Source organism: Nansenia antarctica, assembly GCF_963989245.1.
Source record: "Nansenia antarctica genome assembly, chromosome: 14".
Lineage (NCBI taxonomy): Eukaryota > Metazoa > Chordata > Actinopteri > Argentiniformes > Microstomatidae > Nansenia > Nansenia antarctica.
Genome location: NC_137684.1, coordinates 31016178 through 31034943, shown reverse-complemented (window position 1 = coordinate 31034943; position 18766 = coordinate 31016178). Strand labels below are relative to the sequence as shown.

Genomic DNA, 18766 nt, shown 5'->3' with positions numbered 1-18766 from the left:
CAACGCACCTCGGCTGTTCTCCGGGCCTCCTTGATCATGAACTCCAGCCCTCCGAAGACGGGGTTGGTAGAGCTGCTGGCCTCCATATCACTGGAGTCGCTGTCGTCTGAGTCGTTGAGCTTCACCACCACCGACTTGTGCCTGGGGAGCTACAGACACAACACACCATTGTCAGAGTTCCCACACCTTCTGAAACATCAAATTCAAGGACCCAACACGGCATAGTTTGAGACAGAACTAGTTGACGAGCTAGAGAGAGAGAGAGAGAGAGAGAGAGAGAGAGAGAGAGAGAGAGAGAGAGAGAAATTCAAACACTTTCAATAACCCATGTCTATTTTCTAAAACTTTTAAGACCTTGATTTCTTTTTCTCAAATTCACAAACTTTCAAAGATTTCAGAGTGAAGCGTGGCCACTGACCTCAGAACTCTAGTTAACTGTATACTGTATATCTGCAGCAGTCCTTAGGTTGCCACTTATTCTCATATTATACAACGGATAGATCCGGTCCATGGTCTCTATTGGTCAGTTTGTGTTCCAGCTGTGCTGATAGCCATGATATACGCACGGCTAAATGGAATGCTGACACATCTTTTCATATTACCCTGCGTTCGTATGTTACATTCTTACCGTTGCTTAGCAAGCGATAAACAACTGTTCAGCGAATGACTACACTTACAATAAAACATAGTTCCATTAAAACACATTAATTATAAGTTTGTCTTGTCTTTCTTCTGTGAAATATTGATAGATAGATAGATGTGGTAACCGTTGTATAAAACCGCTATGGAGCTTGAAGTCGTGGTATATCGTGGATATCAGCACAGCTAGGGGGTGTATATGTTATGGTACATGTGGGAATACGGTACATGTGAGAAAACTAGGGTTAGGGGTAGGGGTAGGGTTAGGGTTAGGGTTAGACATGCCAGCATGTACCAAGTCGACGTAGCACCTAACTCTAACCCTAGTTTTCCCACATGTACCGTAACATATACTGTATATAACTCCACCCCGCTAGCCGTGCCGATATCCACGATATACCACGGCTTCTCATTCCATAACGCTTAAATTAAGGCCCTTTGAAATTAAATATTATTATTATTGTTATTATTGTGTGTAGGAATGAGAAGCACACCCAGTCAGAACTGAGTCACCCTTGCATGAGGGTGGTTGGCTAGGAGAATTTCCTCTTTCATTGTCTGAGCTGAATAAAAGGCCTGAATGACAATGGGGAAACAGTTCCTACAAACGTCAGAACAACAATGTTCCTTTCTCAGGAGGAAACTGAACACAAAGCTATGGCTTGTTAAGGACAAAGCATATTTCCACGGTGTTTTAAACGGTTTACAATGTCGTTGAGCGGAATGAATACAGTCCAGCACATTGTGATTTGTAGTGTAAAAGAATGACGCAGGGTTCCCACACCTTCTGAAACATCAAATTCAAGCACCTTTCAAGGACTTTCAAGACTCAATTCCCTCAAATTCAAGGACCCAACATGGCATAGTTTGAGACAGATCTAGAGGAGAATGTATATAATAGAATGACCATGAACGGTTTTTAAATCTAACGGCGTTATGTCGGTTTAAAATCTAGCTAACTAATTAACCTTTGTAACTAGTATGGTTGTTTTATTCCCTTCTACATGCTACCTATACATACTATATATATATATACATATATTTATTTTTTGAGCGAGTGAGAGGGGAATTCAAGCACATTCAATGACCCATGTCGATCTTCAAAAACTTTTAAGACCTTGATTTTTTTTCTCTCAAATTCACAAACTTTCAAGGATTTCAAGGACCCGTGGGAACCCTGATGACATCTGTGTTACATTGTGGTTAGTGAGAGGAGAAACGTGACACATTATTAGGAACTCCAAGGTTCAGCTGGACCAGTCCAGCTAATCTCACCTGAGGTGACGCAGCACAGCTAATAACAGATGGAGGATAAAAAGCTTATCACATGGACTGCACTTATATAGCGCCTTACTCCTAAGCACTTTACAACGGCCTCTCATTGACCTTCACCCACACATTCACACACCGATGGCGGCAAGCTACCATGCAAGGCGCCGGCTAGCCACACGTCGAAGTGTCCTTGGGCAAGACACTGAATCCCAAAATTGCTACCAGTGAGCGGGCCGGCGCCTTGCATGGCAGCTTGGCCGCCATTGGTGTGTGAATGTGAGGCTGTTGTAAAGCACTTTGGATAAAGGCGCTATATAAGTGCAGTCCATTTACCATTTACCATTTTTATTATGTAAACGCAACACCTAAGAACTGTGAACATACAGGCCTAACTACATAAACTAGGATTGTCTAAGCAGGTTATGTCTTACCACCAGCGGGGGTCTGGGGACGTGATGGAGGCGGGTGAACTTGTTGCTCCGTGTCGGGGGAACCGTGTTCAGGCTGACCAGGCTCAGGTTGCCCCTGGGGAGGGGCTGGACACCTGCAGGCGCCATGGGGGAGGAGGTGGGAGGGCCACTGTTGGTCTCCTGAGGGAGGGAGGGGGACAGAAAGAGAAGACTTACAACCCAGGTTGTTTAAAGGTAGAGTCAGCTAAACATGACTTGAGGAAGGGTGACGGTTTAGACATCTTTCAACTTCAACTGAGGGGTGCCCTGGGGTGGTCCAGTGGTCTAGCACCGCGGTCTACAGTGCACATATGCCCATGTCAGCATGGGTTAGAATCCCGGCCCATGCCCTGCTGATATGCCCTCTTCGCCTTACTTTCCTGTCTATCTACACTTTAACTCTATCCAATAAAATGAAAAATATGAGTGGGACTGCCCGACTTAGAAAAAAATAACCTTTAAAAATAGAAAATAATAATAACTTCTACTGAGCTCCTGTGCTTCAGCAATAGACCTATCGCTAAGCCACGCCCCCTTTGAATACTCGGACAAACAAACAACGCTTCACTGACAGTGACTGACTGACCGACCGTGACTGAATGACATTCAATGACTTACAATGGCGGGAGTTGGCACATTTCTGATTTCTGATTTACCACAGCAAGTAATAGACATGTTTTTTTTAAAGATGACAAGAATATTTCGTCTAGAAGCTTTTCACCATCAGATATTAGCGAGTTGTTTGTCCGAGTTTTCTGCCTGTAGTGACTTTTGCTGTGATATGATTGGACAGTTTCTATGTTGGGGCGTGGCTTAGCGCTAGGTCTATAGTCTTGGTGGCGTACCTCCTCAGTGACTGGCTCCTCAGGCTTCTTGGTGGTCATGGACATCAGACACGTCTCCCGCAGCAGCATCTCCTCCTCCTCTTCCTCGTCCGCGAAGGGCGGCTTGGGCGGCTGCTCGGGCGTGTCCGGGGGGGGCATCGGGGGGAGGGGCGGGGGGGCCACGGTGGTCAGGATCTCCGTCAGGAAACGCTGCCCCAAATCCTAGAGGAAGGAAGTTGGTTTAGTGACTTGAGAAAAACAGGGTTCCCTTGAAACATCACATTCAAGCACCTTTCAAGGAAGTTTCAAGACTCAATTCCCTCAAATTCAAGGACCCAACACGGCATAGTTTGAGACAGAACTAGTTGATGAGCTAAGTAAAACATTTTGAATATATATTAAAAAAAAATAGAGAGAGAGAGAGAGAGAAAGAGGGGGCGGAATTCAAGCACTTTCAATGACCCATGTCATTGACATTCTTCTTCTCAAATTCACAAACTTTCAAGGGTTTCAAGGACCCGTGGGAGCCCTGTAAAAACGTGTCACCACACGTTACTTTCAGTAACAACTGTTTGTCAGACAGGCTAGTATGAGTAACACTGGAGGTGGAATGTACCACAATGTTGTTGTATTGCGGGGAGTCCAGAGGGAATGGAGGCATCTGGCTGAAGAACTGGGGAACCTCGGGGGCAAACGGGTCATGAGCTGGAGAACACGCTGGAAGGAGAGGAGCAGAGTTTATACAACAGATAGATCTGGTCCAGTTTCTCTATTGGTCAGTTTGCGTTCCAGATATCCATGACATACGCACGGCTAAATGGAATGTTGACATCTTTTCATATTACTCTGCGTTTGTTTATATTACTGTTATAAAAGTTACATTTTTACCGTTGCTTAGCAACCGATAAACAACTGTTCAGCGGATGAATACACTTACAATAAAACATTCCAGTTCCATTAAAATACATTAATTAAAAGTTTGTCTCGTCTTTCTTCTGTGAAATATTGATGGATAAATGTGGTAACCATTGTATAAAAGCGTTTATGAAGACAAACATTTAACACAAAAATAGCCAGTGAGCATTTTTGCTCACCTGGTGAATTGGTCTCACTGTCCGTATCCATGGCGACCTCATCGTAGTTGTCGTACTGGTACAGGTTCCCTGAGGTGTCCAGCCCCTGCTTGCCGGTGGACTTCCTGTGTTCGCTGTCCCTGGACTGAACACAAAGAAGAATGAATTCATTAGTGAGTTCACATCGAGGCTTTTAAAAAAACGAGCTAAAACACATCTTTTCTCCCTGGCCTTTGACCTGAGGTGAGCCTGCTTGCCGACACTGCACTTTTTGCACTTTTATTTGTATTGCACCTTGTTTTTAGTGTATTTGATCTATTTGATCTGTTTTTTTATGTGTATTTTCTCTTGTTTTTCTCTTAGTGTTTTCTCTTTTTATCTGTTAAGCACTTTGGGCAGCTGTTTGTCGTTGTAAATTTGTGCTATATAAATAAATGTTACTTACTTACATTCTCAAACGACCTTGACTATCAGTTTTCCATTTCTATCAATTGAGTTATAAAACTCAATCAACTTCTCTCGACAATTCATGTTAATGAGGCAACAGCTTCCACCTGCAGGCAATAAGACTAATCAACTGACCCCTCCCCCCACGCTCAACTTTACATTGCATTTAGCAGACGGCTTATTCCAAAGCGACTTTCAATCAATACATTTGACTAAGCAAGTGAATCATCAATCCACCAGTCGTAGCAGGAAGAGTAATCTAGCTCAGGCCAGGGGCCATTGGCAGTCTCCGTGATAGTGATATATATATATATATAGACACTGGAGAAACAGAGAAACAGTACAAGGGGGGCAGTAGAAGTCTTGGGAGACACAGTAAAGGGGAAAGTGGGTGTCTCAGGAGACGCAGTGCTGGGGGGTAGTAGATGTCTCAGGAGGAGCAGTTAAGGTGTAACCTGAAGAGATGGAGGTCTTCAATCTCCCCTGTCCAACTGTCACTAACCTCTACCCCCTCCAACGTCCCCCTCTAACTACTACCTCAAGTCGGACATTACCCCTGCCCTCCCCCCCTCCGCCCCCCCATGTCTCTGCCGTGCCCCCTCCTCACCTTGCCCCCCCCTCCCACCATGTCTCTCCCCTGCCCCCTCCTCACCTTGCTCCGGGGGGGGTGTGGCGCCTTCCCCCCCACCAGCTTCATGAAGCGGTTGTACTGCTCGTCCTGGTTGGACAGGTCTCTGATCTTGCGGATCTCGTCCTCCCTCTTGCGGCGCTCCTCCTCCTCCTGCCTGCGCGCCTCCTCCCTCTCCCTCTCCTCCTGCCTGCGCGCCTCCTCCCTCTCCCTCTGCTGCTGCAGCTTCCACTGCCTCACCTGCTGCTTACGGAACTCCTGCTTGGTGGCCGAGCCTGGGGGGCCGAGAGAGAGAGAGAGAGAGAGAGAGGGGGAGAGAGGGAGGGAGAGAGAGAGTAGGAGGGAGAGAGAGAGGGAGGGAGGGAGGGGGAGAGAGAGAGGGAGAGAGGGAGGGGGGGAGAGAGAGAGGGAGAGAGGGAGGGGGGGAGAGAGAGAGGGAGAGAGGGAGAGAGGGAGGGAGGGAGAGGGAGGGGGGGAGAGAGGGAGGGAGAGAGAGAGAGGGAGAGAGAGAGAGAGGGAGAGAGAGAGAGAGAGGGAGAGAGAGGGAGAGTGAGAGAGAGGGAGGGAGGGAGAGTGAGAGAGAGGGAGGGAGGGAGAGAGAGAGTAAGTCAAACTTTATTCAGGGTTCCTACAAGTATCAACAAGTCGAATTTTCAGACCTTTTCGGACCTTTTTTTAGACCTCTTTGGATAGAATTTTAGACCTGTCCGGGGCACCATATGATAGCTTTTTGTATTCCTCGACCTCGAGGTGATGAAATTAGGGATTTCACTGCCATACAGAAAAAAAAGAAGCGAATTGGCATTTTCTGGGTTCCAGCTTGATTAATTTCCGCGTAAATAGATGTGGTCGGACTGATTTCCTTGCAGGACAAGCGATTTTTAGACCTAGCACCTCCTTTTTTAGACCTAATAACTGAAACTTGCTGCCTTTTTAGGCCTTATAGGTCGGGTTGCTGGATTTGAGACTTCACAGCTTTTTAAGACCAGCGCGGGAACTCTGTTAATTCTATAGCGCCCTTATCAGCACGAATGCACAGGGTGCTTTACATCACAGATAAGGTATAAAATGGAGGAACACCCCAAAGCGACAACATAAACAGAACATAAGATGGCTATAGGTGACCACTGACCTGCCTAAACAGAGTCTTTAATTGGCGTTTAAAATTGAGTTGAACTAGTTGACGAGCTAATTAAACATTTTCGAATATATATTTTTAGAGAGAGAGAGGGGGGAATTCAAGCACTTTCAATGACCCATGTCTATTTTCAAAAACTTCTAAGACCTTGATTTCTTTTTCTCAAATTCACAAACTTTCAAGGACCGTGGGAATTGGAACCCTGTTTTTCGGTATATACGGTCCCAGTGAGAATCGAACCCACATCCTAAGCGTTGTTAGTGCTGATGCTCTACCAACTGAGCCACAGGGATTCGTTTTTAAAGGGATTCGTTCGACTGTTCAGTGGTCAGATCAGTCAATGATTACACTTGGTTGGATATGTTGCTCTGATTAGATACACACATCTATAGGTCACGTTTCTACAAAAGGACGCTCTGTACACCTGTATAACAACTCTACATCAGCACCAGGTATCGTCAGGTATCCGATCGACTGTATGGGGTAGTGGTGGTCTACTGGATAGTGAGTTGGACAGGTGATCGGAAGGTCATAAGTTCAAATCCCACCTGGGAAAACCACCACTAGCGTACCTCTTGAGTAAGGCACTTAGCCCTCAGTTACTCCATTTCAAGCCTGCAAACTGTGACACTTTAAATAACGTGAAACAATACTATTGTGCAATATGACAACCCTAGTCGTCTATCTGTACAGTATAGTACAGTGGATTGTGTACATAGCCTTTATTTATGTAAACCAGCTCCTTCCCTTGTGATTTTTTTTTTTTAAGTTTTTTTTTTTTTTTTCCTAACACCAGGGGAGCCACCCCTCCTAAATGTCGTTGTTTGGTACCTGTACTGTAGCAATGACAATAAAGTCCATTCATTCATTCATTCATTCATTCATTCATTCATTCATTCATTCATTCATTCATTCATTCATTCATTCATTCATTCAAGACTCCCCCCCCTGTAATCTCTAATTGTAAATCGCTTTGGATTAAAAGCATCTTCTAAATGGTAAATGATTATAAATTATAACTGTTATCGGCCCTCCTTCTCACCTGGGCTGATGGTCTTCCTCACAGGATGGGCCTTGTTGACCGGAGCCTTGCCCTTCTCTACCAGGGGCTTGGCTCCGGCCTTGGCTTTCTCCAGAGGCTTGGCGTTGGCGGCCTTGGCCTTCTCCGCGGCGGCGTAAGAGGCAGACCGGGTGGTGACTCTGCTCCTCTGCTCCAGGCCGAGGTTGGCATTGGCGTTGTTCCTCTCCTGGGCGGCCGGCTTGGCCTTGGTGATCTTCTCCTTGCTCTCCTTCATCACCTGCTGCTCCTTCTGCTGCCACTTGCGGCTGGCCGACTGCAGCGCCAGGAGACGCAGCTGGAGCTCCGACATCTCCTCGTCCTCGTCCCCCTTTCCCTTCAGCTTCATCTTGGTCTGCAGAGGGAGAGGAGGGGAGGGGAGGGGAGGAGAGGAGAGGGGAGAGGAGGGGAGGAGAGGGGAGAGGAGGGGAGGGAGAGGAGGGAGAGGAGGGAGGGGAGAGGAGGGGAGAGGAGGGGAGGGGAGGGGGAGGGGAGGAGAGGAGGGAGAGGAGGGAGGGGAGAGAAGGGGAGAGGAGGGGAGGGGAGGGAGAGGAGGGTGGGGGAGGGGACGGGAGGGGGTAGGATAGGGTTGGGAGGGTGCACGTATGTTAGGTTCTGCCAATTTAATAACGTTTACGCTGCCTCTTACTTTTAGCCATGAAATAAAAGCATTTGTCCCCCAATAATTCTACTTATTGTCCCGGTTGTGTTTTCAACACAATATAGCCACTACATCTGTCTAGGGTACATTTAGATGTAGTCCATCTGGCCCTGTATCTGCCCAGTTAGCGGCGTACCTTGCAAGTTTACGACACGTCAGAATATGGTCACTTCAGTTTCCTGCTATCCAGTAGCCCTGATATGCCCGAGAGCAGTGCCATGCAAGGATCTATCCGTGGAGTCTCCAAGAAGTCACAAAGAGTTTCAGCAGATCTTCCCATAGTCTTTTACATTGGACATGACAGCGTTATCTAAAATGCTGCCATTTCAAATAAAAAAGTGAAACTCTACAAACATAGCAGTGGGTTGGAAATGATCTTGAGCCATGTTATAAATTCCCACACAGCTGCCAAGAGACTTCCTGGACAGACAAAGGCATACTGTCGAGTTATATAGAGCTATATAAGTGCAGTCCATTAGAGCTAAAATGTGTCTGGAGGTTTTTAATAACGTACTTTGATAGGAGACGGAGATGACGGGGAGTCCTCCGATTCGCTGCAGCACACACACGAGACCTTCACCTCCTCCTTCTCCTCCTTCTCCTCTCCTCCTCCTGGGGAACACACGGGAGCAAAACAGGAAGTGGTTTTTTGTGTACCAAAATAAAACATCATGGCATTCTGGGTTATTGTTACATGACATTCTTATGAAAAAACGTTGAGTTTGTGTTACCACCACTCGATGCTTAAACTGTGACTTTTCTCAGCCCTGCACCCCACTAAAGGATGTGTGTTTAACTTTTGATCAGTTTACAATTATTCCCCCAAAATTATGACCCACCTTTAGGTATAGCAGACGGATCAACACAGGCGGCTTTCTCACTCTCGTTTCCACTCTCCTCGTTCTCAGGATCGTTTGACAGTTTGAGAGCGTCCCTTTCTGCAGGCGTGAGGAGTTTCTGCCTCAAAGGTTTGAGGTTGAACGCCTGAAAGACCTTCACCTCCACCTTCTCTGGCCACTCCTCCACGTTGGCTTCGTTCATCATACTGTTGGTCTGGGCTGCTGGATCTGTTGCTGGAATACTGGCAGAGACCTCCGTCTCCTTCTGAGTCAGGTCGTCTTTGGGCTTCAGAGCCATGGTCTCTTCTTTTCTAATACATTCAAGTTTCAGTTGGATCTGCTTGTACTTGTCGAGCAGATCCTCAAAGCTCTCGTCAACACCATTTTCGGCTTTGGCAACGTTGTGCACCTGTTTTCTTACCAGATTCCTCCCAGATAACTTTTCTGAGGGTCAGGAGTGAAGGAAAGACAAGTCATGAAAGCTTAAAACACTTAAAAACGTTTTAGCCTGGCTTTTATCTAGTGTATATGTTACGGTACATGTGGGAATACGGTACATGTGGGAAAAGTAGGGTTAGGGTTAGGTGCTACGTCGACTTAGTACATGCTGGCATGTCTAACCCTAACCCTAATCCTAACCCTAACCCTACCCCTAGTTTTCCCACATGTACCGTAACATATATATCAACTCACACCTTTACTCCTATTTCTTATGTCCTATTTCTTGTTTTATTGTATTGTATTTACTATTGTTTTTATGTTCAACACTTGGGAGTTGCATTCAAATGCATGACTATATAAATAAAGTTTGACTGATTGATGAAAGCTTTAGTGACAGACAAAGTATGAACACATGGAACACAAAATCAAGCTAATATTGATGTGATCCATAATCATGTAGATCCAGCTATACAATGGTGGATGACATATCATATTTTAGACAAAAAAAGGGAAATAATCTATTCTGATAAGCCAGGGGACGGAAAAAAACCTAGCAATGCGGTTTCATGCAGCTCCATGTGATCTGTCACAGCAAAATGGCTACAGTAGGAGACAGTACACCCAACCACAGAGCACAGCTCCAGCTAACCAGCCAGCTATGTGGCCCAATACACGTTACATAACCTGGCTTTAGAAACATGTCACCAGAAACCCCCAGACCCAGACAGTTTGACACCAGACTGACAGGCACAATGAGAGGATACGTTTTCTGGTGGGAGATTCTTTGATGTTGCTGTGAATGTGATTCTCCCCGGGTGGTCCGTACCGACAAGGGGGGAGGGGAGGTCTGCCACCACCAGCCTCCCGGCCTCCTCCTCCTCCTCCCCAGCCTCCTGACCTCCCCCCCCAGTCCCCCCCTTGGTGTCCTTCCCCCCCCTGTTTCCCCCGGTGTCTGAACCGACCCAGGGCCGTGTGGCTCCGCTCCCAGAAGCTGGACCCGGGGCTCTGGGGGTCGCAGTGAGGGCCAGGGGGGGGTCCTCCCTGCTGTCTGTGACACCCCGGGGGGGGGAAGGGAGGCCCGGGGAAGGGGAGGTGGGGAGGTGGAGGTCCTCCACGGTTGTGCGGCATTAGAAGAAGTCTAAAGTCTGGAGGGTGTTGGTGGACCATCAGAGGGGGGGGCAGGGGGCAGCAGCGGGTTCCTGTCTGCTTGGATTTTGACTTCCGTGTGCAAAATAGTGGAAAAGAAAATGTCATAAAAACAAATAAACACTGTTAGCCAAGATACAATCAGATAACCTTTGAGACCATTAGAACTAAGATCTTCATATTGAGGATTACAAAAAGCATCATATGAATAGATACATGACATACATAAAAACTAAACGCTGGAAAATGATATGAATGACATTTGGCAGATTCTAATTTATGAAGCCACACCTTTTTTGTAGATTTCCGCGTGTTCCTGGTGTTGTTGAGGCTACTAGGCCGCAAAGCCCCGGGCTGGAGTGCTGACACGGGCTCTCTCTCCTCGGTGTCGTCATCGCAGATGATCTCGCCGTCTTCCAGCTCCCCCTCCTCTTTCTCCTCTGCGTTTAGATCCATGTCCATCCAGGTTAGATGAGTACTGAAACGCACCACATCGGGTTTGGGTTAGAACACGGGGTTTAATGGGGTCTGAATGTGAACGAGGGTTTTAGGTTCGCTGACGTCCTTCCTCTCTCTCGTCTGTCTTCTTCTTCGGGGGTGCCGCGTCAAGGTATCGCGATACTGACGAGAAGTCAGCCCTGCCACGAGATTTCAATTAGCATAATGTGTCGTATCGCGATACTTTCTCGTTCTCAGCCCCTGCCAATACGATAATAGTTATATAATAACTTCAACACTGGCATATGACTGCATTTAGCAGACTTACAATCAATACATTTGAGCAAGTAAAATAAAACCACCACGTGATTACACGAACGAGGCTTCGTACGTCACACAAGCACCTCTGACCGGTGTGTCAGTCATTCCGCCAACGTGGCATTGGTCCAAGTTTCGTTCTGCATAAAATGACGTGATGGGGAAACGAAGCTTTCGAAAAAGTGTCGATCTGTCGATGCAGTCGATACAGCAGCTCCATACTGCCATCTGCTGGTCAGGTCTGGTACAGCAGCTCCATACTGCCATCTGCTGGTCAGGTCATGGTACAGCAGCTCCATACTGCCATCTGCTGGTCAGGTCTGGTACAGCAGCTCCATACTGCCATCTGCTGGTCAGGTCATGGTACAGCAGCTCCATACTGCCATCTGCTGGTCAGGTCGTGGTACAGCAGCTCCATACTGCCATCTGCTGGTCAGGTCGTGGTACAGCAGCTCCATACTGCCATCTGCTGGTCAGGTCAGGGTATGGCGACTGTCCATATATGCGATCTTGAATGTTGGTGTGTCTAGTAGACTATAATAAATAAATAAATGCAACTGTTGTGTCCATTTCTGATATGAATAGAATAGAATTTGCCATTTAGCAAACGCTTTTAATCCACTTTTAATCCACCTTAAACCTTCTAATCACCAGTCCAATTCACTATTCACTAGACCACCACTATCCCCTTGATATATAAGGATACACATCTGAATGACCTTTTGGCATGTGTGGGCATATGCCAAATTGTCCCCATGGCTGTGGGACAATTGGAGCAGATATAGATTGGTCAACATGTCATAACAGGGCCAACAGTGTTTGATTGATTGATTGAAAACTTTATTAGAAGATTTGCAGAAGTAGGTACATGAAAGTACATATTACATACAAGGTCAACTAACAGGATAAAAACCCAAGAAAGCCACTGGCTTATTTCAATTGGGGTCCTTGATTCTCAATTCATCGTTACATGTAAGACAGACAAAAAAACTAGTACTATCTACAAGATAATACAGACAAATAACTATTACTATCTACAAGATAAACATACATCCATCATGGGAAGAACAATACAACAAAACATAAGGTATGTACAGCGGGTAGGACAGGTGGGGACATACACCACAGGTGGGGGTGGGGGACAAAACACAAGGTATGTACAGTGGGTAGTTCGGGTCTTTTAATCTGATTTTTGATTTAGAGGGTCCAGTTCCGGATTGCAGCCTCCTGTAAATGTTTTTTGAGAGTGGTTTTGAAGGTGGGCAGTGTTGGGACGTGCTCGTGGAACAGGGAAAGAGTGCAAAACAAGGCTATGTTATGGGAACTGGACAGAGATGTGCTTATGTGAACAATAACATATTTATTGCTTGTGTACATGAACAGCCAAATTCCTGACTTGTGAATCAGTCGATACAGCCACCATACCACGACCTGACCAGCAGATGGCAGTATAGAGCTGCTGTACCCTGACCTGACCAGCAGATGGAATTATGGAGCTGCTGTACCCTGACCTGACCAGCAGATGGCAGTATGGAGCAGCTGTACTCTGACCTGACCAGCAGATGGCAGTATGGAGCTGCTGTACCATGACCTGACCAGCAGATGTCACTATGGATCTGCTGTATCGATCTGCATCGATAGATCGACACTTTTTCCGACACAATATTGTGTTGAATGTATCAATGCGTCGGAAGCTTCGTTTCCCCCATCACTAATGTTCATTAATCATATCTTGGCATTATTTCTCACCTGAGCTGCATGTGCCATTGTTTTTTTTCTCGGCGTCATATTTCTCGGTGCCCCTTTGATTGGCTTATCCTTTAAAATCTCGCGGTTTCTTCTGTGACGACACGAACCAAATATGGTCTGCACGTTCGAACCAAATATGGGCTGCACGAACTGCAAGAACTCCTGCGGCCGCAGCTGGACCCTCCTCACGTCATAAAGGGACCATGTCATTTGATTGGACAAGAGACATTCCACGAGTGCTGATCAGATTCCACAGAGCGAATTTACGAACGCAGCCTGAACGCAGAGCACAAAGTACTGCAGGTCTGGAAAGAGAACAAACGTAACGGTGCTGCCACCTGGCGGACGCATGGTGGAGGTGTTTCAGATTATTTATTTTTTGTATAAATCAAATACATTCAAAATGCATTTATCTGTGATATCATATCCCAGCAAAAAAACCTTATTACAGATCACAAAACCACTTCTCTCAGTTTAACAGTCTGTAACAGTTTTATTCTTATTGATATTTACATTTGACATTGTTCATCATACATTGCATATATCTTCAGAGTGCAGGCTTGGAAGTCTAGAATACTTTGCATATAGATTCGCAGCAGCAGTTTCCCCCCTATGCTTTCTCTGCTAAATGATTGTGTAAAACGCAAGCTGCCACAGACAGATAACTTTGGTTTAAAAACCGTTTCTTGGGAGAGAAAAGCTTTGCAGCTTTGCATAGACAATATACCGTACTGCTCTAACCTCACAACCAAAAGGAAAATAAGATATAAAGATTAACAAAACAAAAAAGGTTTGACGGTTTATCAAACTGTCTGAAATGTCAATGAAGATACATTCATGGGTAAACAAGGGTGTACTTAATTAGTGAGGTGAAAGGTCACACAGTTCAGATAGAAATATAATGAATGGAGCTGTCAGGACTGTCTATTTAACATGACAGACACTGACACCAGTTCTGTTCTATGCTGTGTTTCTATATGCTAATATATGCTATGTTAGAACACTCTGAACATTCTCATTCTCATACATTATGAGAACACTCTGCACCTTCCTGGACAGTAGCCTGGTGTCGCTACGGCAACTGGGAACTGAAACAGTCCGGAGCTCATAGAATGTGGCCTTTATATCAAAGAATGTCTAATATGGGGCGGCTGTGTCTCAGGAGGTAGAGTCGCCATCTAATGATCGCAAGGTCGGCAGATCGGCGGTTCGAGCCCCGGCTGGCCACATGTCGAAGTGTCCTTGGGCAAGACACTGAACCCCAAATTGCTCCCAGTGAGCGGGCCGGCACCTTGCATGGCAGCTTGGCCGCCATTGGTGTGTGAATGTGTGTGTGAATGGGTGAATGAGAGGCCGTTGTAAAGCGCTTTGGATAAAGGCATAGCTATATAAATCAGTCTATTTGCAATTTAAGAATGTCTAATCCACATACATAGCAGTAGGCTAGTGACACTGAACTGGTGCAGTCAAACAATCTGTGGCATTAACCAAACTGCACTTCTATCTTGTGTATATAAGATCCTGTTACTGCTCTGTTCAGTCACTGATAGTGAAGCTCACTTCTGCACGTGTCTCTATGTGAAACATCCAAACAGAAGACGGGAGAGAAGGGCAGATGTGCTCACGACAAGCAGCTTTCAGAGGTGACGTAGGAATGGAAGGAGGAGTGGAATGGTAAAGGGAGGGAGGCAGGGAGAGGTAAAGAGAGAGAGAGGCAGGGAGAGGTAAAGAGAGAGGGAGGCAGGGAGAGGTACAGAGAGAGGTAAAGAGAGAGAGAGGCAGGGAGAGGTACAGAGAGAGGTAAAGAGAGAGAGAGGCAGGGAGAGGTAAAGAGAGAGGCAGGGGGAGATAAAGGAGGGAGGCAGGGGGAGGTGAAGGGAGGGAGGGTGAGAGAGGTAAAGGAGAGAGGCAGGGAGAGGTAAAGGGAGAGGCAGGGGGAGGTAAAGGGAGGGAGGCAGGGAGAGGTAAAGGAGAGAGAGGGAGGCTCAAGCAGCAAGCAAGGGAGTGAGATGTTGCAGCTGTGGCTTTGGCAGTGTGATGCCGAGAGGAGACGGTGATTAGAGTGACTCTAAGGCAGGTGTCATAAGGTTGACATAGGGGTGACATAGGGGTGACATAGGGGTGACATAGGTGTAAGGATTACACTGCCATTTTGTCAAAGCTCAAATAAACATAACTTTTACACGTTCATAGTCAATAAGTCATGCTGAAAATAAGGTATACACATACAAAAGGACCTACTGAAAAACAGTACTAGAATAACATGTTTACAGTATAAGAGTAATACTATTGCTGTGCATGTAATACTATTGCTGTGCAACCTTACAAATGACCTTTTAAAACACATTAACATTAGCATTGTTCGACTAATAATAATAATAATAATACAAATAATAATAAATTGTATTTGTATAGCGCTTTTCTGGAAACTCAAAGACACTTTCCATCAGGGAGAACCAAAAAAAAAGAGGAATAAAATGACTACATGTAAAAGGCACAGTTGGCAATCCTGATTATAATAGTAATTTGGGATAATGTGCTAGATAAAGATTATTTCCGATGACAGGCACACTATCACGCCAACACAAATATTATATAAACACACACACACACGCACACATGCACACACACACACACTATCACTATCTCTCTCTCTCTCTCTCTCTCTCTCTCTCTGTCACCATCAGTGACACGCAAACTCTATTGCATGCACACACTCAACTAGCCAAACACACCCACCGACTCTCACAGAACCACGGCCCCTCTGCACCCACCTAACAAAAGCAAAGTACGTAGAAAGAGCCCAAAGTACATTGGAAGGCTGTGAGGAAGTGAAAATAGGAATATTTCTAGGTCTGTTCCCGGTCGTGGCTCCGCCCTCCTCCTCACGTCAGCAGGCCCAGCCGGGTCAGCTTGGCCGACAGGAAGGAGTGCAGAACGAACACCACGGGCTTGGGCCCGGAGTGGAGGTCAAACACCTGGACGACAGAGAGAGAGAAGGTTAAACACACTCACAACAATCTATGTAGATCTAGAGCTATTTGACCGTTGCACCGTTTGGTAAAACGCAGGTAGTGAGTTTGAGTGTGTTTGAGATGCATCGATTCTGTGCAGACTGCCAGAGGTTGGCGTTTCCTAGAGAAACCTTTAAAGCACCTTGAATGAATGAACCTTTTATTTCGAACATGATTTAAAATAATAAAAGAACAAATAACTAATACGAAGAGTACAGACCTATCACTGTTGGAAAGGGAGTAGGATGAAGCCTATGCTTATCATGTCCTACCCCTATCCGTCACTCTCAAGAGATATGATACACTACCATATAAATACACTAGAATGATCCAATAATCTATAAAAGAACCGGTGCAGACATCTGTCAATGGGAATCTGAAACCACAAACAGAGTACAGTCCACACACAGTACAGTACAACTACAGTAAAACTACAGTACAACTACAGTACAACGCGCCGAGCAGCGACGTACCATTTCCCCCTCTGGACCCCCGAAGTCCAGGTACAGGTTGCGGACCCCGTCGTCTGCAGACATCTTGAGCTTCTCGAAGGGGTATCTGAAGAGCACGGCACCCCCTGCAGGGTCGGCTGGCTCCCGCGTCACAGTGAAGCCCTTCTCATAGTGCAGTGTCAGACGCACGTCCTGTCTGTTCAGCTCACAACCTGGCGGACACACAGAGAAGAAGTAAGTAAGTAAGTAAGTAAGTAAGTAAGTAAGTCAGTAAGTAAGTAAGTCAGTAAGTCAGTCAGTAAGTCAGTCAGTCAGTCAGTCAGTCAGTAATTCAGTAATTCAGTCAGTCAGTCAGTCAGTCAGTCAGTAATTCAGTCAGTCAGTCAGTCAGTCAGTAAGTAAGTAAAACTTTATTTATAGAGCACCCTTCCCAGCACGGATGCACAGGGTGCTTTACATACAAAATAAATACAAATATAAAAATGCAAATTCAAAACATCAATGATTAAAAAACAGAAAGGAGACAACATAAACAGAACATAAACAGGAACAATAAGAAGGCTAAAATGGACTGCCGGCCTGTCTAAACAGATGTGTCTTAAGTTGCCGCTTAAAAATGTGTTCTGAAGGAGAGGCTCTCAGGTCAGGGGGGAGGAGGGCGTTCCAGAGGCTCTCAGGTCAGGGGGGAGGAGGGCGTTCCAGAGTCTCTCAGGTCAGGGGGGAGGAGGGCGTTCCAGAGTCTCTCAGGTCAGGGGGGAGGAGGGCGTTCCAGAGTCTCTCAGGTCAGGGGGGAGGAGGGCGTTCCAGAGGCTCTCAGGTCAGGGGGGAGGAGGGCGTTCCAGAGTCTCTTAGGTCAGGGGGGAGGGCGTTCCAGAGTCTCTCAGGTCAGGGGGGAGGGCGTTCCAGAGTCTCTCAGGTCAGGGGGGAGGAGGGCGTTCCAGAGTCTCTCAGGTCAGGGGGGAGGGCGTTCCAGAGTCTCAGGTCAGGGGGGAGGAGGGCGTTCTAGAGTCTCTCAGGTCAGGGGGGAGGGCGTTCCAGAGTCCCTCAGGTCAGGGGGGAGGGCGTTCCAGAGTCTCAGGTCAGGGGGGAGGAGGGCGTTCCAGAATCTCTCAGGTCAGGGGGGAGGAGGGCGTTCCAGAGTCTCTCAGGTCAGGGGGGAGGGCGTTCCAGAGTCTCTCAGGTCAGGGGGGAGGAGGGCGTTCTAGAGTCTCTCAGGTCAGGGGGGAGGGCGTTCCAGAGTCTCTCAGGTCAAGGGAGGAGGGCGTTCCAGAGTCTCTCAGGTCAGGGGGGAGGGCGTTCCAGAGTCTCTCAGGTCAGGGGGGAGGGCGTTCCAGAGTCTCTCAGGTCAGGGAGGAGGAGGGCGTTCCAGAGTCTCTCAGGTCAGGGAGGAGGAGGGCGTTCCAGAGTCTCTCAGGTCAGGGGGGAGGAGGGCGTTCCAGAGTCTCTCAGGTCAGGGGGGAGGGCGTTCTAGAGTCTCTCAGGTCAGGGGGGAGGGCGTTCTAGAGTCTCTCAGGTCAGGGGGAGGAGGGCGTTCCAGAGTCTCTCAGGTCAAGGGGGAGGGCGTTCCAGAGTCTCTCAGGTCAGGGGGGAGGGCGTTCCAGAGTCTCTCAGGTCAGGGGGGAGGGCGTTCTAGAGTCTCTCAGGTCAGGGGGAGGAGGGCGTTCCAGAGTCTCTCAGGTCAAGGGGGGGAGGGCGTTCCAGAGTCTCTCAGGTCAGGGAGGAGGGCGTTCTAGAGTCTCTCAGGTCAAGGGGGAGGGCGTTCCAGAGTCTCTCAGGTCAGGGGGGAGGAGGGCGTTCCAGAGTCTCTCAGGTCAGGGGGGAGGAGGGCGTTCCAGAGTCTCTCAGGTCAGGGAGGAGGGCGTTCCAGAGTCTCTCAGGTCAAGGGGGGGAGGGCGTTCCAGAGTCTCTCAGGTCAGGGGGGAGGGCGTTCCAGAGTCTCTCAGGTCAGGGGGGAGGAGGGCGTTCCAGAGTCTCTCAGGTCAGGGGGGAGGGCGTTCCAGAGTCTCTCAGGTCAGGGGGGAGGAGGGCGTTCCAGAGTCTCTCAGGTCAGGGGGGAGGAGGCCGTTCCAGAGTCTCTCAGGTCAGGGGGGAGGGCGTTCTAGAGTCTCTCAGGTCAGGGGGAGGAGGGCGTTCCAGAGTCTCTCAGGTCAAGGGGGGGAGGGCGTTCCAGAGTCTCTCAGG

At 47.5% G+C, this 18766-nt stretch overlaps 2 protein-coding genes across 2 annotated transcripts in view; both read right to left on the bottom strand.

The window, feature by feature from the left end:
• zfc3h1 (zinc finger C3H1-type containing) overlaps positions 1–11070 on the bottom strand; it is a gene marked incomplete at its 5' end in the record, with an annotated part of 28572 nt that extends 17502 nt beyond the window's left edge. The window contains 11 exons of the mRNA XM_080544794.1: positions 9–149; positions 2343–2501; positions 3206–3406; positions 3801–3901; positions 4279–4402; positions 5357–5607; positions 7513–7882; positions 8703–8800; positions 9028–9471; positions 10233–10686; positions 10906–11070. Coding sequence (XP_080400920.1) covers positions 9–149; positions 2343–2501; positions 3206–3406; positions 3801–3901; positions 4279–4402; positions 5357–5607; positions 7513–7882; positions 8703–8800; positions 9028–9471; positions 10233–10686; positions 10906–11070 — 2508 coding nt within the window. The remainder of the gene's footprint in view (positions 1–8; positions 150–2342; positions 2502–3205; positions 3407–3800; positions 3902–4278; positions 4403–5356; positions 5608–7512; positions 7883–8702; positions 8801–9027; positions 9472–10232; positions 10687–10905) is intronic.
• Positions 11071–16004: 4934 nt separating this feature from the next.
• The window catches only part of sntb2 (syntrophin, beta 2), a gene marked incomplete at both ends in the record, with an annotated part of 17388 nt that continues 14626 nt past the window's right edge, over positions 16005–18766 (bottom strand). Inside the window, 2 exons of the mRNA XM_080545340.1 lie at positions 16005–16097; positions 16607–16797. Of these exons, the coding sequence (XP_080401466.1) occupies positions 16005–16097; positions 16607–16797 (284 nt within the window). The remainder of the gene's footprint in view (positions 16098–16606; positions 16798–18766) is intronic.